A 24,695-nucleotide genomic window follows, 5' to 3' on the forward strand; every position below is an offset into this window, starting at 1 on the left:
TCCTCCAAACTAAAAGTATCAAAGTTGATATGCCATTTGCAAAATAAGACACAACAGTTCAATAAATCATGAGGTTTGGTGACCTCCACCTGGTTTCTCAAAGTCTCCAACAATGGTATCCAATTCAATATTGATTCAAACTTCATCCACTGTGCATGTCCCAACACACTATAGTACTTGCTGAAAAATCTAGCATTGCCACTGAAAACCTTTCAAAGACTTTGAAGTATAGGTTATGATGTTATTAATTAAAACACCATTATTGAGAATTCATAAGAACTTCTAGAGAAACTTTACCTGGTAGATATAAATATGATTGTCCCAGTGATAGTGCATGAACCATAATAATAATAATATTACAATATTGTAGATTATATATTCTATTATATTAATTATATTATATTATTATATGATAAGAATAAGAATAGTAAATGCTGCCATAGAGCTAAACATACTTGCTATGATTTAAATTCCATTGAGTTTAATGGATATTATTTAATATCCATTAAGGTGGCCTAAGACTAAAGATTTACTCATCTGGGGGTAAATTTTACTGAAAGCAGTGCAATATATTTCTGAGTAAGAAGTCATGAGGATTGTATTTTGTTTATTTATTTTATTTTATTTATGTGCCACTTTTCTCCTAAATTGGACCCAAGGCAGCTTACAATTCTACTATAAAGTATATGCACAAAATCTTTATATTAAGACACATTGGGTTGCACTAAGGAAAACACATATTGCAATAACTGATATAGATAGATGTTGTTGTTCATTAAAAGCAAACTGAATAAACATATTAAGATTTCACTTCAGTTCATTCTTTTATGGCAAAATATAGAGAGTTAAACAATTTGCATTCCAATTATTTCAATGGGAGCAGCAAGTGACGACTAGAGTTGCTCAAATCTTAGGACCTGGACTTGAGTCACAAGACCTGTTCTTTTTTCTCTCTAAGCCAAAGGATGAAAGAAAGAATCTCAGGGTGAGATCACTGCCTTGAAAAGAAAAAAAAAATACCCCTGTCTGCTGCTGGCTCCCACAGTTGCAGTCTGCTTTGGAGAAGGTGCTATAGACTCTCCAGAAATCTTCTCCTCTCCCTCCATTTGTTAGACTTTGTGATGTGTTTTATATTTTAATGCTAGATTTCAGCAACTATGACTGATGTTTAACAAATATGCTTAATATCACCAAGTCATATGCCCTCTGACATCACCAGGGGCTGTCCTTAGGTCTCAGGTTCTAACTATAAAATCTTAGGGCCAGCTGTCTCCTGTGTTGGCAACCCTACTTTCGCCCTCAGGCTTTCTGTTCCCTCTGAGCTTAACTACAATCCTCAGAGAAGCTGGCACGGAAATGGTCGTATATTGTTGTAAGCAAAGTACTGGGGTGGGGGTGGCTTGGTAATGGAAAACAAATGTTACTCATCAGGTTAACAAAGGTCCTGTTCTTGGAGGACATAAAAACTAATAGACCTGGTTGATAAGTATTATTAAAACAGTTACCTGGATTCTTGGATTGTCCTTGGGGTACTACTATGGAGATTGTCATGATGAGCACCTGCACTTGAACATATGTAAATAGCAACCAGGTTGGACTCAGAAGGTTGTACTACTAATGCTATGGAATAAGTGACTCTGTGGGGGATCCAGATTTATTCATACTTAGCACAGACCCACTGAAGTAATTTTCAGTTTTATGTTTCTTCTCTTTGAAGCATTTTTAAATGGTCAAATGACCAAAAATGTGGGGTTTTAACATATTAAAAAATTATAGGACCCATAACACATCTGGCTTCCTCTAAAAAGCAAAGCTAGACTGGTAAACATTAGTTCAGCAGTCATACTCTAAAGAGAGAGATGTAAACAAAAAAAAATTCTGAAGCCTAACCAAGTGCTTCTCCTAAACCTCAGCCAGTGGTTGCTACAGTTTTGTTTAATTTTCAAAGTCACCTTCCCTTAGGATAGTTCAGAGGCTCTGGTTGTTTATTGGGTAGTATCAACTTTCATTTTGTAGAACAGAATTCTATTGCTGTAATCTTGACCTTGGATTTACATTCTTCTGATGTGCTCGCATTACAGGAGTGCTTGTGTAAAGCTGGGCCCATATCTGCTCTTAGGATAGACTGACTTTCTTCTTGTAACCAAAAAAAGCTGGAGGAAGGAGAGACTGAAAAGATGCCAGTGTATTCTTTGTGCCATTATTAGCTATTGAATTCAATTCATAAATCAGATGTTTTCTTTCTAATTTCAGAAAGATAACCACAACTGTCTTTATTTTCTGAAAATCTCTGATGATAGCACTACATTTGGTAATATCATGTTTCTCATGGTCAGCATTCATATGAATAAAATTACTGGTATGGGAAAATGTGCTAGAAATTAAACTATAAAGCCATACACCCAGGTTAAGCACAAGGGAAATAAACAAATGAAAGACACCCGATCAATATTTTTCCAATGCTTATACCACATCTATAATAAAATGCTTTCATAACAAATGTTCATTTAGGCTATTGCTATATCATCCCATACAACAAGATATTCTTTATTCTCACTGTTGAAATTACTCCTAAAGTAAAATACCAAAATATAGTCTACCATATAATTTGTCACACTCTAAAAGCCTTTGATGACAATATGAAAACATGACTTTGGGTTATGATATTTTGTAGCATTTTGAAAATATACTCAGATTCTCTTCTTTCCTACTTTTATAGATTTGCTTTATTTTCTCCACATTATCAGCACCACTGTTGTCACAGCTTCATATTTAAAAACATTTACTAGACAAAAACAGTACATACTTGGGCAAGATTCTTGGCTATATAGCTTACATAGAAGTTACAGTGTTCAGAGGAATACATGAAAAACAAGTAAGAGGAATTCATGGGAAAAGAGCAAATATAGATCAAATTTAGTCCCAGAAAACTCACCTTAATTTTACACTAATGTCAGTCTTCAGCAAAAAAAAAATACTTTGGTGATGATAGGATTTTCAAGGGTGTGATTGCTTTTAAATTACAAGATATTAAAAACTATCCTGCAAGTTCACATCTAAGGCTATCTAACCCAAAATTCTACATCCAAAGGCCAACTGCCAGAAACTGCATGAGATAACAGTGTTCACCTGCTGTCTTTATTCAGCATATTCTGCCTCTGCTAGGCATGTCTAATCTGAAGTAAAGTCCACTGTATTCAGTGAAGTTTATTTGTAAAAGACAGGATATCGCAGCCAAGGTACATTTATCTGAGGATAATGGCTGAAATCCTATTTATAGTTCCAAATAGAGTAGGCCCTTTGAATCAATTGTAGAATGGTGAATCAGCACTTGTGTAAATCCTAGTGATCCATTTGGTCTACTATAGTTGGGACAAAGGAAAGGACATAACCTTTAAGCTTCAAGGTGCCAGAAGACTCTCAGCTGTTTTCATTGCAGTGAAAAAGTTGTAATGGTAATTGTGGCTGAGTGTACACACACGCAGCAGGATGAGATGGCTGCAAGCTGAAGTGACAGCCATAGAAGATTTTCATAACTGGCTTCAACGTCGCTCCAATGTGGCTCAATCATCAGTCAAATGTGGCGGAAGAGTGCGCATGTGAATGCCAGGTGCGCTTCCTCAATCGTCAGGGAATCATTGCTCCCTCCTTTGCATCCCTGAATCATTCCTGGGGAACAGATTTCCTATGAACACAAAGAAGTTTATCGCACCTACCTTATAATGGCCCCTGAGCGTTCTTAAAGGGGCCGTTCTGGGAACGGGAGGCAGCGGTGAACACTGTATATCGCACAGCGAGAACGCCACCACTGCCACCGAGCATTCCCATTCAGTTCTGGGAGCTTCCGTTCCATTATAGAGGGCTGATTTTCGAGAACGCTTGAGAAAGCATTCCCGAAAATTGGCCCTGGGGAACGCTCCCAGAACGGAAGGGGAACGCTTGGCGGTGGCGGCGGAAGCATTCTCACTGTGCAATATACAGCGTTCCCCACCGCCTCCCATTCCCAGAACAGCCCCTTTAAGAACACTCAGGGGCCGTTATAAGGTAGGTGCGATAAACTCCAAAGTTTGCATTCATAGGAAATTCACTCCCCTTGCGACGATTCAGGGACGCTAGAGGGAGCCACGTTTCCATGATGATTAAGGAAGCGCGCCTGGTGTTCACACACACACACTTCCACCACCTCTGAGCAATGACTGAACTTCAAAACTGTTCAGTATTGCAATGAAAACAAAAACTGTTCAGTACAATTTTAATGTCTGAAGTGAAACAGTAACTGAAGGTTGATAAACCTAAGTCTCTCTAGTAAAAAAAAATTAGTTATCAAGCTTAATTGTATCAATAGCTCGAATAACCATTGGTTTAAAAGACAAATTTACTGATCCTTCACTATAACTCTCTGCTTTGTATTTTTCTAAGCCTACTAATCTAGCATTGCTCTCCTTTACTACACCAGCCTCACATTTTTCAGTCTCTCCACTTTCTGGCCCTGATAAATCATGTGCTGATAGTATTTTGTACTTGCCATAACTATGCCGTGTTTCTCTCTGTTCTGTAGGATGGGTCTCATTTGAGGAGCGCAAGAGGGGGCTTGCTGCATCTGTCTCATGCGCTGTTTTTTCCTTCTGCGATGTCCTATCCTGACTCAACCGAGGAGCTCTCTGTTTGTCAACATTCTTTGAGGAGCCAGTCTTCCTGCTAGCATTCCTTTCATGCATTTCCAGGTCATCTGAGGAAGGTGGGAGATATTTCTCAGAATTATGATGTGTATGCTTTTCATCTCTGATGCTTGATTTAAGATTGATGCAATCCATTGGTGCTTGGGGCTGCTGTTGCTGTTTCCCCGCTATGAAACTATTTTGATGACTCTCTGGTTTGACGTCTGATAATGGTAACTGGCCCTTCTTGGAATTGCCCAGTGCCTGCTTCTCATCTTTAGTAATACTTCTGGGGTTTCTTGAATCATTTGAGGATGGTTTCTGTGTTTTTTCTACTGGAAGATTCATCAGCTCAGTATTCTGTTCTTTTGATGATGGCATTTTATCTTTCTTCAAGTGGCCCAAAGTGCTCCCCTCTCTTCCAGTATTCTTTTTAGTCTTCAGTGTTGCATTTTTAAAAGGTAATGCATTTTGTCCTGACATACTACTCTTCTCTCTTGTCTTCCCTGTTTTAATTTCAGGCTTCACTTTATCATCAGATGGTAAAGAAGATGGTATGTTGTCATCTTGAAGCACATCCTGGGGATTTTTCCCTTCGGCATTAGTATCATTTTTCATTGGCTCCTGGCGTGAAGACTGCGGGTCTTTCACAGTAGTTTTGTTTCCTGTTGCAACATCACCATTACTACCATCATGTTTTACTAAATTTGTTGATGAGGTTTGATATGTTGAGTTATCTGTGGAATGCAACAGTCCTGGATAGCTAGCTTTATGCTTCGGTGGAGTTACGTAATGTGTCTGCATGGCAGTCTTTTCTATTTTGCCTCCACCATCTTTTGTAAGGTCACTTTTTATCAAATCTTCAGCTACCTTGGAGTTATGTACTGCCTTCTTACCATCCACCAGAGATTTTTTCCCCTCTGTCTTCTTGACCTCTTGTCCCCTTTTGTTGACAGGTGATGGCATTAGGCTTTGGACTCCTTTTGGTGTATTTTGTTTTTCTGCTGCACTGATTCCCTGTAGTACTGTTTCATTTTGGGAAGGGAAACTGTTTTTTCCAGATTTCTCTTCCTCCACCATCACTTGCGGTTTTTCTTGCTCCCCAGTTTTATTTGCCAGGGACATTTCTAGTTTCTCCACATTGTGCATGGAGTTTGCCCCTCCTGTAGGGCTGACTTCATTTTTCTTTAGCTCCCTCGTTGAGGTTGGTTGATACTTCTCAGATATCCTTGGCAAAATATCTTTGTTTTGTGCAGCACTATTTTTGCTCTTGATTAAATCACTGTGAAAACCGCATGTTGTTTTTTCATCTTGTCCAGGTGTATCCTCACCCATTTGCATTTCACTTAGAGAAGGTGGATGATGTTTCTCAGAACTGGGACTAGCTACACTGTCTCCCTGAATACAGCTTTCATTTTCTGATAGTTCTTTCAGAAAAGGTGTTTGAAGGTCACTACAACAAGGGCTGTTGACTTCTGCAATGTTGTTCTCAAGTTTGATTGAATGGTCTGATGAGGATAAATTACATTTTTCTGAAAAATATCCAGGAATTTCCACCAATTCATGAATTTCATGGCTAATAAGTTCTTTTAACAGATTTCGGGAAGTGTCTAAGTGAGTCACCGTAATCTTTTCTTTCTCACGACTGGGCTCTGGATTTGTTATTGTATTACCTGAACAAAATTTATCTTTGTCAATATTCTCTACAGTTGTAACACAGCTGGATTTTTTAAAAACGCCAGATAAAGGAGTTTGATGTTTTTCAAAGTTGTGGTGAATATAGCCTCCCTTTTCATCATTATTCTCTTTATGGCTATTATTAAAAGTTGGAGCTTTACATGCCTGTTTCACAGGCTCTTTTGGTATGATTTGACTGGAGGTATCTGGTCTGTTTTCTTGGCTCATTGGCTTCTGGGGAAAAGGCTCACTTTGGTCAGAAACCTTTCCTTGATTTTTTACTGCTTTTGGGTCCACTTGTTTGGCTTGACTTGCACCGTCACTATTGGTAGCATTAGAACATATTTCTTCTTTATCAGACTGTTTTTCTTTGTTCTGAACTGTATCAGGAAATTTGCTCTTCAGACCTTTCATACCCTTCTGTCTTGGCTTTACTTGAGGCATTTTGTCAACAGCTGCTGGTTCAATTCTTGATTGCAGGTCAATGGCAGCAGACTCTCTGTTACAAGATGCCTGAGCTCCAAGAGACTGAAATGGTGACATATTTTCCAGCACTTTCTCTTCAGGAAAACATTTTTGGCCAGCAAGGGGATGATCTTTTATGGGCTCTGTTAATTCTATTTCTGTCTCCTTTGGCCTATGTGTGCCCTCTGGTATGCCAGGAATCTCATTAATTTCCTGGTGACTGTGTGCACTAACCCCTTCAGCTGGACTAGATGTGAGGCAGGTAATAGGGACATTTTCTTTGCTAATGGTTTGTGGTTTATTTTCATTCCTAGAGCTAGAAAATGCATTATCTGCTAATGGTGGAACCATATCTTTGTGGTCTAAGCTGTTTCTAGGTGGGGTTGGAAAGGGGCCTACAAGGGGCACACTTTCTTGTGAAGCTGGAACACTGTCTTGATTAGCACCTAGCATTACGTCAGCCTCAAAAATGCCCTTTTGGTCAGTCACATCCATAGGCATTTCATGTCTCTTGATTTCCAACAGCTCTTTTTGTTGTCCTTCCGGTAACATGTTCCTTGATATCTTGTTCTCATCAAGCTGAATATCATGTGTATTCTGAGTGTCCTTTGTTCCTTTCACTTCGGGGTTATGACCAGAGAGCTGAGTGGTAGACTTGGCATTTGTTGCCCAACTCCAAGGATGGCTAATTTCAGTAGCAACACAGAATTTAGGCATGGGGGCAGTTATACACACCAAATGTTGAGGCTGAAGGCTATCAATATTTGTTGCTGTCCTCAGATTCATCTCCAGCACTCTGACTTTGGCTTGGCAAATGTTTTTTTTCTCTGGGCCACTTTTGTTCTTTTTTCCAACTTTGCATGGTAGGAAAGCTTTCACATTGATAGCGGAACAAACATTACTGGTTTGCTCAAATTTTTCTTTCAGCTTGGACAAGACAGAGTTTTTATTGACTATTTTGGGCAGGTTATTGTTTGGTGCCTCCTTTTTTGGTGTTGGTTGCTTCTCCCTAGCAGCTTTTTCCTCAGCAGCTAAGAATTTCTTCAGAACATTCTTCACAGTATTTTTTCCACAACAGCTGACCCATTTGGGTTTTTCTTGGAGGGTTATTCTTGGGCTTTCATCTTCTATAAAAGAGCTTCTGTCTAGCTTGTTTGCAGTGGAGTTTAACCCATTTCTATTTGAAGTCTGCTTTTCTTTAATAATTAGCTTGCCAACCTCCTTCGGCTTCTTTCTATAATGCTCACGATTATTGTTCAAGAATCTTGACTGCAGAAGTTGAAATTTTGTGGGGCGGATGCCACTGTGTGCACTCTGGAATTCCCGCCTTACATTCACCTTGTTTACTAGGCTTTCTTTCCACTTAGCTTTCTTGCTCTCAATTTGTGGGTGGCTTGATACAAGCTCTGTGAGGTATACCAGAAGGCTGCTGAGGACAGCAAATGCACCAAGTTCTGTTGACATCTTACTGAGCTTCTTCTTCAGTGCTATGGGATCAATCAGCTCCTTATCACTGCTCAACTTTGTACCTTTGTTTCTGCTGCATAAAAGAAAAGGAATGCTTTTGGGGCCACAAAACTATAAACATTTCTAGTTTATTTACTTACTTTCAAAACTGATAACTTCTACTGTACCAGGTGCATTAGTATAAGCAATAGTCTGAGATGGAAAGAGATATAAACATGTCAGCTCAGTCATCATGAGCATCATTTACAGATGACTACTGGTCACTGTCCAGGAATGGCAGCTGTTTTCCACAGTGCAGTGGTATAGCATAAGGTGTGTTTTGTTTTATTTGAAAAACAGGACATACTTATGCAGACATAACACAGATGATGGTACAGTGGTTTAATGCACAGGTCATACTGAAAAAAATGGTACCAGGAAACAAATAAAATAAAATATTCAAAAATTACTGTGTAATGCAATGTTTTACACATCTTTTTCCTGTCCACTTGTAATGAGTTGGGTAGGGACACTGGATACAGGTTTCGGGTCAGTGGATTTCATTTGCCCAGCAGAACTTTAAAAGAACTACCAATGCAACTTTTCCCTTTCAACAGAGTGATGCCATATCACAAACTGCCTTTGAAATTTTGCCAGTTTGCCACATGGCAATGGAGACTATTGTCTGTCAAATGCCAGTAATCAAAACCCATTTGTTTGTGTGGAACTCTTTAGACCCTGTCCTCTCCTAATTATGTTTAATAGATGATCAGCAAGTTTTGAAATCAGATACATATTTTTCCTAGTGTAATAAATCTCACCCAGGGCAAAGTGAAAATCTAATCACCTTTCTAGTCAATTATGTAGGGAAATGTTCCCTTAAAATCTCTTTTCTAAAAGTACCATACCAAATACCAGTGTGACTGCAAGAACCAGAGAGCTAAAGGCTTTGTATGTAATGATATCCGTGCAGCAATATCAATTGACCTCTCTATCCTTTCAGTTGTTAACATAGGGCTGGAAGTTTGGCATGACTGCAAGTATACTTCTGTTTGAAGAATTAGGCCTAGAGGCAGCTGGGGATTTAGGAAATGCTTTAACTGGGTAGGATCAGTTACTAAATAAAATAGTGAACTCAGTGTGAAAGCCACAGAGTGAAGTCAACAGCAATAGACAATAGCCTGAGGAGGGGGGTGTCACACACTGGAGGTTTCAAATTTCTAGCACCATAAAAAAGTAATAATGGGAGGATAATTCATATAGTGATAAAGTACTATGTGAATAGGATTCAATTTGCATACCAGAAAATATTAAGTGTTTATACCTCTTCATATGCAAGCAAGAAGCAAGGCAGCCAATCATTTTAGGATGAAATCTTGGCTCTGATTAACATAATGGCAAGTATAACTTCTGACTCCAGAAGCTCAGGGTTTCACCCTTTCCACAAAAGAATAAGATGCCTCAAGCCATATAAACAAAGTGCTTTCCTAATTTTGAGAAACAACATTCAACAGCTAGGTTTAGATAGATTCTGCCATCTTTGTTAGTTATCCAAAAGAGTGTGCCATCTGACGTCTAAGGTGTCCTTTAATTGCCACAGTACTAATGGCCACATTCTGTAAACAGGGAGTCAGTTTAATTTGGAAAATGCACAAAAATTGGTTTCAGTGTAAAGACAGGAAAATAAAGTCACAGTGAGGAGCATAAGTCTGCTCTGTGTGCATATGCATGTTCACATGTAATTTTCTTTTAAAAACAATATATTTTAACAACATTTGTTATGGTGCCTCTTTCATCCAACTGACACCTTAAATACAGGGGATTGCCCCCCCCCCCAGCCCTCATTAAATGGCACTCATAAAGATGACAGAATCTAGTCTTCAGAGCTTTACTCACAAGTAACATTACACACAAGAACATCAGAACAAAGCAGTTGCTCTCAGTGTCACAGATTCAATTTACAATGACCTTTATATAATGCCCCAAAAAGACAGGATAAAATTTTGACATTTGACCAGCATCAAACACATAGACAATATGCACTCAGGGTATAACCTTGAGTAACTAGAGCTTGTCCTAGGGAGGTTTGTTCCACCTGCCTTCCCCATGACAACATGAGTGATGAATACTTTTTATAAAAAGCAATGCTCTGCTGAAACATGATGTACACATGACAGAACCAATGAAGTCACTGCATCAAAAATTACATTTATTGGAACTGGTGTTAATCTCAAAACCATGCCCATCATAGATTGTGTTCCCATTATACACACATGACATTCAAGGATGAAGATTAAATATTCCAGATGATTTTGAAATCTGTCTTTTAAGATTTAAACAGCCTCCTAAAGGGGTGGATACATCAATGTTTCAGTTTAAGCCAACACTGCAAGGCATTTCTAAATCTACACACACTTATCTCCTTCACTTGCTGATTGAAACATGACTTCCCCACACAAAGGTCACATTCATGAGGTATTATAGCTACTACTATGAGTCTACTGCCTAATTTGATTTGTTGCCACTGTTCTGGGATACAGGATTTCTTTCTTAGAAATTAGACTAGGGTTGGCCCTAACATTAGACAAGCTAAATTGGCTGTTTTCAGATGCAGACTGAAGTTTATGAAGGGGCAGCAAATTGTTAATGATGAGAGGCACCGATGCAATTTTGTGCCTCAGTACCCCAAATAACTTGTTTCGGGTACTATGCACCCTGATTTGCATGGACATTTCAGTGGAATCAAGCAGGAAACTATCTTGTGTTGGCCTTAACACAAACTGTAAACCAGATTTTATTTGGATTCTTTCTGTATTGCCTCAGAGTCAGGAGTATGTATGTTTATGTTACTCCAAGTCACCTCAGTAGTGAGACTTTTTCTGAGCTGCCATAGTAACGCAAAGGAGGAGTTGAGGATGCCGGTGCATCGGCAACATCACCTTTTTGAGTGTTGCTGATGAAATATTATTTGCTGCTCTTCCGTTTTAAAAGGCATAATGGCATTTTAATTGGATGCTTACATTATGTTCTAGCTATCATTTTTACTGTTGTTGTATTTTAATGAAATGAAATGAAATTTAATTAAATTTTAATGAAAGTGATGACATACCACCATGGAATGGCAATTGTGCCCTGCAAAAATACTGATTTATAAAAATACATATAATGACTATTATACAATGAACAGTAAGAGCTATTCAACAGTGAAACATACTTCCTTGGAGTGTGGTAGAGTCTCTTTCTTTGGAGGGCTTTAAACAGAGGCTGGATTGCCATCTGTTGGAAGGGTGTTCCTACATGGCAGGGGATTGAATTGGATGGCCCTAGTGGTCTCTTCCAACGCTATGATTCTGTGATATTATAACGTCAGTTTCTTCATCACTTTGGAATGGCAATGCCCTTGTGCAAACTCATTTTGGTACATCCCTTCTTGTGAAATTCTAGGGTTCCTACATGGATGTTACCAGTGTAGCAAGGTAAAGAGGAAATAGGTGTCAAAATTCACATATTCCCAACAGGTGCCAAAAGTTCCAAAATTCAGCATGGATTAGGAATTAAGTAATCTCTATGACTTTCTTCCCACAAAATATTTGTTTAAATTAATACCAGAATTATATGCAGTCTTTGAAGCAAGGGATAGCTGTTCTATGGAAAAAGATATACTTGCCTTCAGAGGGTGCCCTGTGTTTGTTTTATAGGTCTACCTTAAAGGAATATAGTAGGTTCAACTGGCCATGGAAAGGGCCGGGGCCGGGGGGGGGGGGGGATAGTATTCCAGATCTTTGATCAGTGGTGGGTAGACCTCAAGATTTATAGGAGATTTCTTCTTTATTTTCTTCTAGTATCCAACACAAGATCTAATCATGTTACATATGGGCAAAAGAATGGCCCCCCTCAAAAGGGTGCATCTTGACCCAGGATTTTTTTTCCCATTTCCAGAAGAAACCCCATATACCTTTCACACAAAAATCCAATCCTAAAGCCCCACTCCCTGCCCATCACCTTTCTTCATTTCAACAGTTTGATTTTTTTCCTCACACACCCTACAGTCTTTTGTATTTTGTCTATTTGGCCAGACTTTGATAGAGGAGATTCTTGTCTACAAATAAACAGCCATAATCTTGACCAACACTGACTCATTGACAGGTGCAAGCAAGAATTCCAACAATGACACAGTAACATGCAAAAAGCACAGTGCTTATGAAAAGGCATACGATGACTTTATTTACAAGTATTTTAGCCACCCCAATCATTAAAAACGTTTTCCTAGGATTTCAAAACCACAACAAAACATCACGAAAATATTGTATATGAAGACTACATCAGGAACATTTGTATATTTGCTACACATCTGTTTGTGTATTTTGGCATCTGTTTCTGTTCCACTGTTATATCTTAGTTTATTCTCTAGTCTTGGAGTCCCCTCTTTGGATTAATGTTACCCTGAAGTGTTGATACAATATATAAGTTAAATGGGCCTTGAGTTACATGATGTAAAGGAGAAAGTAAAATTAAAAAGGGGGAAAGAAAAAGTGCAAGAAAATGTAGGAACAAACAGAATTTCAAGAACACTTTTAGGAAATGTGATTATATCAATTTGTCTTAAGTAAGTGTGTGCACACCATTAGCTTTGCATGTTAACTCTTGGCATGTGAATATGAGAATACCAGTTATGGGATGAAAGAATAACAGTTGAAAGATAAATTTATACCATTTTTAAAACAAATTAAAACAAATGCTGGTAAATTATACCATCATCACTATTAAAAGGGATTCTGAAATACTGAATGTTGACATTGTTTAAATAGTAAAGCTGTTCTATTATACTATTTCTTTAATTTTCAATTTCATACCCAAACTTTCAAACTCATTAGTTAAAACAATTTGCTAAATAGATGTGTTTTACTTCTATAATGGTGCTGCCTGCAACTATGTTCATATTATTAGGCCAGTTTCATAATTAAATGAAAGAAAATGCAATTTTGCAACTCTTACTTGAAAGGAAGCTAAACTTATTTGTGTCTGTTATAATTGTATCTTATTGACTTGAAAACATGTGTTTCATTCACACATTACATTTTTAACTGTATACTTTAAGGAAAAAAAACCCAAACCCCAGAGCTTATAAAATTAATTGGCTATGAAGACTGGGAAATTCTGGGATTTGTCATCCAAAATAAGATGTATTTTCCAAGTTCTCGTTGTATATCTAAAAATGTAACATACTGTATATACTCATGTATAAGTCTTCAAATTCTATTCAAAAAAATCAACCCCCCAAAACTGGGTTGACTTATTCATGGGGCAATGTAACTACTGTAATTTACTGATAACTTCACTGATATTACTTTATTGAAAGTAAGTATTGTACTGTACTGATAAGAGGTAGTAAAAAAAAAGGAACCATCTCCTTCTCTGAGCAGAGTGCCAAAAGGCAAGAGTCCCAGGGGAACCTAAAAGAAACACCAGCTCCCACTAAGCTCTCCACCACAGCAGCACTTCTGGCCTTTTTGAATGCCTGGGTGGGACAGTCACAGCAGCAGCAGCTCTTTGGTGCTTCCTCAAAGAAGTGCCAAGAGTAGGGTAACCAGACATTTTCCTTTTCCAGGGCATATCCTCCATTTTAACCATCTGTCCAGGAGAAATTTAAAAAGTCCTCCAGTATGATCACTAATTAAAAGCCCATTGAGTAGCACAATGTTTTCTGTTCTCCTATGAAAAATTTGTCTACTTGGCAGCCTGTCCTTGCTGCAAATAGGAGGATAGGATGGATCCTTCTAAAGTTTTTTTTTCCTGGTGACACAGGAATGCCAGCACTGCAACCACAAGGTTGTGAGTTCGATCTCACGCAGGGCTCCAAGGTCTACTCAGTCTTCCATCCTTTCATAGGTTGGTAAAATGAGTACCCATATCGTTGTGGGCAATTGGCTTACACACATTGTAAACTGCTTAGGGAGTGCTAATTCACTGATAAGAGGTGTAGAAATATACTTGCTATTGCTTGCTATTGCTAGGAGCAGCAACAGCAGACAAGATTTGCCCCCAGAGCTCACAATACATTTGTATCTTGGTGGGAGAATGGACAGCAATCATGTGGGGCAAAGGACTGCTTGAGGACTCAGTGTAAATGTTGAAAGGGTTTTTTCCTTAATTAAAGCACAAGGGACAAAGGAAAGGAATAATCAGTCAAGGTTTTGTTGCATGTAAAGTACAGTTGTAAGTCTTTCTCTTGCTCAGAATTCTATAAATATCTTGCAAGCCAACAAGGCAATAAGTTCATCCGAAAAATCCAGTTGAGTACCTAATAAAATACAGTCTATGTAAAAGAGCTGTAAAGAAACTATATGCAATAAATTTATTTTTCTCTGAGTGGTTTTTTTATTTTTATTTTTTATTTTTTTGCATTTATTTGGTATTGACCTACATTTTTCTGGAATGTCCTACATTTTGTGGTTCCTTGTCCTCCTTTGTGGTGATGACATCTGGTCACCTTGGCCATGAGAGTAGAGAGGGTAGGTGCTTCTTTTAGGTTTTCCTGGGACAAAGTAAACTCTTGCCTTTTGCCACTCTACTCAGAGGAGGGGACAATTTCTTTTTTAAAATAAGAATTAATTCTGAACTTTTGCCTTTACTTCTTTTTTGACATGTGTGCATTTTCTTAGTCCTGCCCAAGCCTGGTTGCCTCCCACACATATTGCACAGCCAGCATTTACCTAAGTTCCCTCTTAATCCATCCAGCCTTTAGGGTGACTGAAAACAGTGATGCCTGCCAGAATTTTATGTTCTTTGGCATCATTTTACTTTGCTTCAACATATACATCCTTAGTTATATTCTGCTATATTTCACCCTCAATTTATCCATGGGTCATATCAAATCACAATTTTGGCCCTCACACGCACCCTCCACTTATACATAATGCCAATTTATACATGAGTATATACAGCAAATAGCCCAATTAATATTAGATTATTTAGGAGTACTCTTATTGTATTAAACACAGTGGCGTTTCAGTGCAATTTTCAGGGATTTACACAATTCTTTTGCTGATCCCCCCCCCCCCCCCTTAATCTGATCAAGGCTACCATATTAGGAATTTGGTAGAGAGGTATGATATAATGATTTTTTAAAAAAGAAAAACATCTTTACTTTTCCTCTGAAGATAGTTGAAAAATAGTCTCCCCCAGGTATTCTAGTCTCTCCCTTTGTTCCAGATCCTGGTACAAGCCTTTAGGAACTTTGCTAAGGCCATAAAGCAATCCATACAAACAGCCAGCAATAGCTCCAGTAGCTGCACTCTCACCTGTAAAATAAAGCACAAATGAACACCAGATTTTATTGGACTGCCTTTTAGCTGGCCAGTTAAATAGTATATTTTCCAGTAGGAGAAGAAAAGGGATAATGGTTGGAAGTATCTCCACTTGTATTCATGACATCCTCAAGGGAGCTTTGGAACCTGGATTCTGAAGTTTTCATCAGCTGCTAATGAAGGGAAAACCATAACTCATTGGTAGAGCACAAGCTCTGCATGCAGAAGGTATTTTTGTGGAATCTCTATCTCTTTGCTGTGCCAGCAACAACTGTGGAGAAATCATAATACAGAAGCAAGAGCTCTCACTAAGTGTGAGATGTACCACTTTCACAAAACTCCACTACATAACATTTTGAGACTTTCAGTGGCCAAGACATTATATGGATTTAGAGCCTTATCGCATGAGAAAAGAAAGCTGAAATAGAGTGGGAGAGTAGCTCTGTGGTTCTCTTCATGCCATCATAGCACTTCTATTCTCCTTCCCAGAAAGACGGTCATAAAAGTATGCTTTTTGTCTAATGGATTTTTCCAGCATGACAAAAGACATGCTTTTATGATCCCCTTCCCTGGGAAGAGAACAGAGAGACATGGAGAAAACGAGTACTCTCCCACCCCATTTTGGCTTTCTTTTCTCATGAGATAAGGCTCTTAAAATTCTTGCTTACTCCATTTTTACAGGCAGTCTCCTTAAACAGATGCAAAGGATAAATAAAAGCAATTAATAATACAAACTGCCTTCCCAATCAGCAACCAAGTGGCAACTGAAATATCTGAGAGAATATGGACAATGTCACTCAGAAACCAGTTTCCTCTGTTCTTCCACATATAAACACACATATGGTTTAAATTTTAATAACGATCCTGAAGTTTTATTGTAAATGTTGTAAATGCATGTTGTTTTTCTATGCCTAATAAAGGTTGACTGACTGACTGAGTTGCTGTGAAACAAAAATAAAAATGTGTTGAGGATATGAGAGGTAATTTTTGGAAGGATCATGTGTTGATGGTATGAGAGTGGCAATTGTTGGTTTTTGTTTGCTATAGCAAAAACATAATAAAACTTGTCATTGAAAAAAAGATGTATGGGGATAGACTGATGGCTGTAGAACTTTCTGAAGGACCCCTTTATCGTCAATTTTTTCCTTAAAGCACCCTTGCTGTGGATCACAGATGCAGTCACAGTAGGTCTTTGTGGATAACAAGTCCCTCAGAGCACTCTGATGGCATAAGGCAAGATCTTCCAGTTATTATCACTTAATGAATTACCTACAAAGTTATGTGAATCAGCCTATGAACATTAAGTTTGGTCTTTTAGAACAAGTGAAAGATAGTCTGAACTGGAAGAGAGTAAAAACTAGGTTAAGAAGCACTGACTATTACACAGAAGGTACTAGAGAAAACTGATCCAGTGAATGAAGTAGCTGCCCAACTGAAACAATAGTAAACTCTTCTCAACCTTTGCTGGGGGTGGGGAGTGGGTTTCAGCATGGCTTAGTGGCTTTGAGTGTCAGACTACAACTCTGGAGACCAGGGTTGATTTCCAGCTCAGCCATGAAACCCACTGGGTGGCCTTGAGCAAGGCACATGCTCTCTGCCTCCAAAAAGACCTGTGATAGGTTTGCCTTAGGGCCACCATAAGTTGGAAATTAATTGAAGGCACACAGCACACACACAATAGGAAATGGTAAATTGCTTCTAAGGATTCCTTGCCTTAGGGCTAGTCACAACTAAAATATTCCTCATTCCAGTGAAATACAATGTGATCTGGCCACGCGCAATTTGAAGGAGTTCAGGCTTTTTGCAGGACATGTATGTGTGAAACCCGCAAATGCTGCAGAAAAAAGGCTTCACAGTTTTTACTGGAGTATCCACAAAAATCTGCAGAAATGTGAATTATCACATGTGCACTTTCGGCAGAGGCAGGATGAATAGATATGAATAGATGCGAATTTGCACAGGAAATTGAAGACAATTAACTGTCAATGCGAATGTTCAAAAATCGATAGCAATATTATTATGTGTAGCTGAGCCCTCTGAAAACCCTATGAAATTCATGGGGTTGCCATAAGTCAACAGGCAACGTGAAGGTACATACGCACACAATAATAGGATGGCCACCTTCTTTATGGATCAAGACAATGTCTCTGAGGGATGACATAAAAGAATACTGCACAATTACTGGCTGGGAAGCCCATTAAGAAATTCAGATGCTAGAATAATACCAGAATGTATAGTCGCTCCTCTGTTTTTGTGGGGGATCCATTCTGGACACCCACCGCCATGCAAAGATGGAAAATCAGCAATATTCAAGCCCATTGGCTTTAATGGCGGTGCACGGGCATTTGCCGCCTGTGGATGGACGAGGGACACGAATTCCAAGTTTGTGAAAACAGAGGAGTCACTGTAGTAGATTTATGAGTAGGGATGAGAGGAAAAAATATTTGTAAATGTTCAGATTCTAGAGTGTTTAGAAACTCCGTGTTTGTGTTTTTGCACAGAAAAATGGCATTTTTTTGCACAAAAAGCAAGTTTCTTGCACAAAAAAACTCAGTTTTTGTGCAGAAAACCAACAACATTTCTACATAAAAGAATGCTGTGTTAGAAATTCACATGTAGATTTTTTCTCAGAATAAATCCTGAACAGTCCTCAAAAACTATGCAATTTTTGAGGATTTTCATGCAGTGGGGAGAAATATATTTAAATTATTTGCTATTGTCCACAAGGATAAAATTTACAAAGATTTACATCTCTGTTTAGGAGTCACCTAATATAGCTAATTTGCCTATTTAGCAATAACAGCTCTATTTAGTGGGAGGAGAACTGATAAGACTCATACAATGAAGAAGTAAACTCAAATCTATGCAAGTTCATGCTGCCAGCTTCTTTCTTTCAGTTACTCTCAAAGGTACTGCAAGATCTCTTTGCACAAGGATTAGAAATGTTATATATATAAAAAGAACATGTTCCTTACCGCCATGGAACATTGCTCGGTTGCAAAGCTCTGTCCAATCAGTACCACATCCTAAGAGAGCATCATATGCAATCATAGGAGCATCATGACCTCTCCTTCCTCCACGACCTTCTGAACTCCATCTCCTGTAGGTCTAAATGGATAATTAACAAGCTTCCTTGGGTGAATTCACTGGCAAGGCAATCCAGTGCATGCAAGACATTCAGCATTGCAAAGAAATACAAGATAAACTGCAGCTTGCACTGACATTTCTAAGTACTCCATTGTTTAAAATGCTCTCAGCTACAGCAGATAATTGCTTATTTTTTGTGTATGTTACCAAGCCTGAAATGACAACCTTGAAACAACTTTATCTCTTGGGACACTAAGCTAAAACACATGGTTAGCCTAAAACCTTTTGCTATTTGAGGCACAGCAGCAAATCATGCCACTCCCTGAAGTCAAGATGAAAATTACTCAAAGCCAACCAAGCTATTCTGATACCCGAGACAGAAAATCCCATCCTTTTCCTGATATTTGGCAGTAAGCATTCAGTAATAATAAAAATCAGTAATAAACACCATGCCACCTTTTTGTAACTCCACCCCAGAAAATGCTAGTTGAGGTGGCTGCTTCACTCTGCTTAATGATGAGTCTCTCAGGAAAATGGTCCATCTCTGAAGATTTTAGTAATTTTGTTTACCACTCTCTTATTACAAATATGCCAATTGCAACTAGGGACACAGGACAAATTTCTCAGGTCTACATTTTGCACAGACTTATCATATTTGTCCCTAACAGACTTAGAAGAGAACCAGACTGTGTTTTCTTACTAAAATCCATACTTTTCAGAACGTTGAAATCCAGTTTGTAACTTAAAAGAGAGCATAATTAATTAAAAGCATACCTATGCTCATTCTGTGGGATATGTGCATAAAAATGCCTTGTTGTGGGAAAATGTGAAATGTGCATATGCTAGAGAAAGTGTGTACAAAAAATTAAAAAACCATGCAGACTTTAAAAAATGAATTTTGCCTTTCATGGAAGTCAAAACCATTTCTTTTTGTAAAAATAAGCATTTGCATCAGGAGTGGCTCTTCTATGAGACTGATAGCCCCTTCACACCACACAGTTATAGAATTATGATTCAATTTTTTTTAAATTTATTTAATATTAAAAGTCCCAAACAAAAAAAAAACCAACAAAAAAACATAACAAAAACATGCAATACACTAATACAAATGATCTATACACAGTATTTTCCATTACTCAGATATGTCTGTTCTAAATAATATACTTTCCCTCTGCGCAACTTCCTTCAGTACTGACTACTTACTAACTTTCTATATTTCTTTTATCACTGAACTCTATGTAATCCTATTATTTCCGTTAATTCCTTCAAGTTTTCTTTAAATAGATATTTCATATCCATCCGTATTAACGAATTTTTCCTTTCCCCTGTTATGGTATCACTTTATAATTTCATAATTTATTTCTCTTGTCTAAACTTTTTACTCATACAACTACTATAAACTTCTTATTGCTAATGATAAAATACTATATAACACTAATCCAATAATAATCTAGATATGTTATTATAGACCAAAAAAAGTCGTTAAGTTCATAGAGCGACATAATAATCTATTACTCTTATTGTGTACAACACCTCTATTTGTCCTATGTACCCTCTATAATAGTGTGCATTTCATCATTCTTAAGATTAATCAAATACATTTTCCAAACTTTCCATTCTTCATAAAATTCTTCCAGAGGTCTATCTTTTACCAGTTGCGTCAATTTCTCCATCTCATAAATCTCTATCATCTTCCATCTCCATTCTTCGATCCCTGGGCATGTTTCTTTTTTCCAATTCTTGGCAAATATCTTCCTGGCTGCAATTATAGCTAACAATATGACCTTTTCATGCTTTTTTCATGTTCCAAATCTTCCATCATGTTTAAGAGATAGAACTTAAAGGGATTTTCAGTTTAAGGAGGGGCATTTTGAGCTCTTAGCTAGAGAGTTCTCGTACCTCATCGCACTATAAACATCAGGATTCCACAGACTGCAGTCATGGCAGTTAAAGTCAAATCATAGTGCTATAATTGCTTATAACTATCTAGCATGAAACTATCCTGAGTGAGGTGGCCATTTCAGGTGGCAGATCATCAAGAGCACTAAACTTGCTGCTTTCTCACGGTAAAAGAGTCCCTGCCCTTCTGAAGGGCAGCTTTCCAGAGCCAGGAATGTCCTAAGTGAGATTTTATCACAGCCAGGTGTGTGTGGGGAGCGGGGAGGGAAGCAGGATCTGAAAAAATGCCAACCACCTTTTGCAGTTCCTGCAGCTAGACAAGCAATTTTCCTGGACCCTGATAATGAAGGGGGAATGTAGCAGCAGCTACTACTATCCAAAATATGGTGCCCCCTTCATTGCCCCTACTGATGCCATGATATTTGGGGGGGGGGCATTTTGCTTCCAACCTTAGGCATAAGGAATACTTGTGATACTTCCATCTGGTTTACATGCCATTTAGCATCAAATATATATACATTTTGTTTAATAAATTTTGGGTGGATCCCTACATAACAGAATTGTTGTGCCCATTGCAAACCAGGTGCCAAGTGGCTTGCATATGCCTGTGATGCCCCATGGAGTTCCAGCTATAATGAAAAGTGATAGTCATATCATCTAAATAACTCCTCAGTTAAGAAAAACAGAGAAATACAGAGTTTCTTTGAGGTGCAGGGGATCTAGAAAAGAGCATGGAAAACTGGAACTGTAAGTAAACAGTTTCCTCCAGCACTTTATTTCATGTGCTAGCAAGGTGGCAAGTCTGCCAAAAAAGTTGCAAGCAGATCTCAGCAGCCATAACCTCTCCCCAACCAGATGCTGTGTAGCAGGGCCACCCTGACCATTAGGCAAAATGAGGCAGTTGCCTCAGGCAAAAAATGCTAAAAAGCAGCAACAATGTTGGCACACAAAACTCTATGTCTTGTGGTCAAATATATTGAATACACGAGCCTGGGGAAGACTATGCTAGAGGCATAGGGTATGCAGCAACATAGGTCTCCAGTAAGACTCCAGTACCTAATCTAACCTAAGGAGATTATCACGCTAGCTGCCTTTTCCCATCCATCTCCCATTCTTAGCTAAAAATGCTTCTTTTCCATAATAGGAGATGTTCCAATCAGGGACGGGATAGTAATGATCTGGGCACAGAGCTGTGTGATGAGATACGGTCCCAGCCCAGTCTCAGCCTGTGCCCAGAATGGGAAAGAGGTAGTGCAATAATCTCCTAAATTCTTAGCTTGAGGTTTTTTTTCTCTTAGAGGCTGAGTGAGGATGTTTACACACCTGTCCCCATGCAGACCCAAGACCTGCTACCGATGTGCACGCCTTACCTTGCCACACCATTGATGTTACTGAGAAGCTCCCTGTTGCCATATCTGATGTGGCTACATCCACATGGCTAGGTGCACTGTTTCACATCACATGGGACATGGAAATGGGAGGTTTCTCAATACCAGCAATGATGTAGCAAGGTAAGGGGCACCGGGGGGGGGGGGCATATAAACAGCTGGGGTTTGCTGCTGAGTTTTCAGGAAACTCTGTGGCAAACCAGCGGTCAAATTGACACAGTATGGGCTGTTTACCTCAGGACTGGGCTGAATGCACTGGATCTGTGTCAGGTCTACTAGGGCTAGGGTTTTAACTTCACTGTCTGAACTAGACAATGCAAGGCCAGGGGGAGCACAGGCCTTTTGGCCCATGTAGCCAACCTCTTAGTGAGAAGATACTGGGAGACTAAAAGGATGCGCTCCTCTACCTTTCCTGCTTCTGGAATTCTGCCATTTGCTCTTTTAAAACTACAGTGGTTGCTTCCAGCCATTTGTACTTCACTGTCAACTCTGGAACCTGATCTCTGCTGGCCTCTGCTCTCTACTGAGCTGATTATGTGTTCATTCCCAACCACTGTACCTCTTATTTTATTCTCATATGGAATCCAGCTCCTCCTGTCTACCATGTGTTTGTTTTCTGTTAGCTGACTGTAATTACTTGAGTTAGAATTATATAAAATCAGAGGTTACACACTTGGTTGCTAATCAACTGATGTGTATAATTTAAAAAGCACGAGTCACACAATGAACTCTTATTAGTCTATAGAAGCTGCACAACTAGACCCAGACAACTACATCAGTCCATGTATTTCCCCACCACCATCTCCAAATAGAGACATTTAAATTGAAGAGATTACCTTTTCTCTTTCTTCTGCATCATAATTGTCAGGAAAGTGAGGCTTATTCTGGTTTTCTTCATTAATTTCTCTTTCTTCCAAATAAAATTGCCATTTTGCTTCAAAGTAAAACCAATGCTCCTGATATTCTGGATGCAAAACAAGCTAGATGTGATACATTTCATCTTGAAAAGAGTCTTTCAGTATCATAGTCAAGTATGAATGACAAATGACAAAATCCAATTTACGGGGATTCCGTGAAAAAAATTCAATGAAATCATATCCAGCTAATTACAACAGGAATAATGACTTTAGCAATACAACTCAGTTTATTTTCACAACATAAAAAAAGAGAAGGTGTGTATTTTAAGCTCCTAACTAAAATAAAAATAAAAATAGGACCATCTACATTCTGGAAAAGCAGAAGATTGAGTCTATTATAGATCTTACTGTCTACTGATTCTATACAACTGCATGATCACACACTTGAAAACTGTGATCAAAACCTTTATGAAGATCTCACACAGCATACATCTCTATGGTTTCTTACAGTAAAATGAAAAAAAGGTTAGACTTGTGGTGAGCCATGGGTGGCAGCATCTAATTCACCAGGTGTTGTCTAAGTACAATTCAAAATGCTGATAATATGGCTTGGGTCCAGGCTATTTAAAGGACCATATTTACAAGCCCATTCATGCCCTAAGATTGTCTGGATAGGCACTTTTCTCTGTCTCACTACCTTCTCAAGTTTATTTGGTGGAAACAAGGAAGAACACCTTCTCAGTAGATGCTCCCAGTCTTTGGAACTTTCTCTCTAGGAAGGTCAGCATGGCTTCCTTCTTCTTCTTTGTCTGTCTGCATCTGAAAGTATTCTTGTGCCATTAGGTTTTTGGAAATCGAATGGGATATATCATCTGGCCTTGCATAACCTTATACTGGAGATGTGTGTGTGTGTGTGTGTGTGTGTGTGTGTGTGTGTGTGTGAAGAACATGGCTGGAATTCATGATGACCTGATACATGTTTTTTGAACTCATGATGACTCAAGGAAGTTAAAGGAAACCAGTGTTGGGGTCACTTGACCCATCCTAGGGTATGCTCAGCCTAGATAAAACAAAAGGACAAGCACCATGGGTATGCTAAAAAGGATTGTTTCCTCCTACCTGCTTATTTTGCATTCCCCATGGGAAAGGAAACAAACAGCCTGAACAGACAGGCCAAAATAAAGCTGCTTTGGATCACTTTGGAGGTATGCTGTTTAAATTACACACACATTTTAAGAGGCCAGAAGCTGCACCAGAGCTGTGCTCCAGTCCTTCTGGCCTCTTAGGACGCATGCACCAATTAAACAGCATACTTCCAAAGTGACCTGAAGCAGCTTTATTTTGACCTGTCTGTTCAAGCCCAAAGATAGAAAAAGGAAGAACATTTGTCAAGACACTCTACAGCTGGATAAATTAGACTCTCTGGCTCTCTGCGGAAAACCAATTTCGTGATTCTGCTGTGGAATAATTATTCAACAGATGCATACTTTTGAGTCTTGCAGTTAATTGTTGTTGTTTTTGTCACTGTTATACAAATATTCTGTGTTTTATTGTAAAAATGCAATAAAATTTAATCAGAAAAAATGTAAAAATAAATTTTACTCTTTTAACTAAATAAAATTTGAATGAATAAATGTAAATTTAAAATACATTTTAATAAATGTAATAATTTCTGATATGTTTAAATTTATAAAATAAATTTAAAACAAGACTGACAGAGACCAGACTCCTATCTTTCCTTCTGAGGTTCTCTTTCTATTTCCTCTGTCTGTCTGATCATCAAAAGTTTGTATCAGATCCTACCAAATCAAATGCCACTGACATTTTTGTACTAAAAACTCACAGTTTTCCAGACTAATGTGTCTGTTCTCAGGAAAACATCAAAGCTTCTTCCCATTCCTTTGTGAGTGC

At 38.5% G+C, this 24,695-nt stretch overlaps 1 protein-coding gene across 2 annotated transcripts in view; it reads right to left on the bottom strand.

Annotated features, from left to right (window-relative positions):
* Window positions 1-4,305: 4,305 nt before the first annotated feature.
* The window catches only part of LOC149319222 (uncharacterized), a 46,764-nt gene continuing 26,374 nt past the window's right edge, over window positions 4,306-24,695 (bottom strand). The window contains exons 5-8 of one of the 2 annotated variants that reach the window (XM_089511316.1): window positions 22,764-22,891; window positions 18,529-18,661; window positions 15,394-15,547; window positions 4,306-8,337 (exon numbers count right to left, since the gene is read on the bottom strand). In XM_089511316.1, coding sequence (XP_089367442.1) covers window positions 4,317-8,337; window positions 15,394-15,547; window positions 18,529-18,661; window positions 22,764-22,891 — 4,436 coding nt within the window. In that variant the 3' untranslated portion in view covers window positions 4,306-4,316. Of the gene's footprint in view, window positions 8,341-15,393; window positions 15,548-18,528; window positions 18,662-22,763; window positions 22,892-24,695 lie in introns of both variants that reach the window. The other variant, XM_089511315.1, reaches the window with a different exon arrangement.

Source organism: Sceloporus occidentalis, unplaced genomic scaffold, assembly GCF_023333645.1.
Source record: "Sceloporus occidentalis isolate IW3139 unplaced genomic scaffold, rSceOcc1.0.p SCAF_2, whole genome shotgun sequence".
NCBI classification, from domain to species: Eukaryota; Metazoa; Chordata; class Lepidosauria; order Squamata; family Phrynosomatidae; genus Sceloporus; species Sceloporus occidentalis.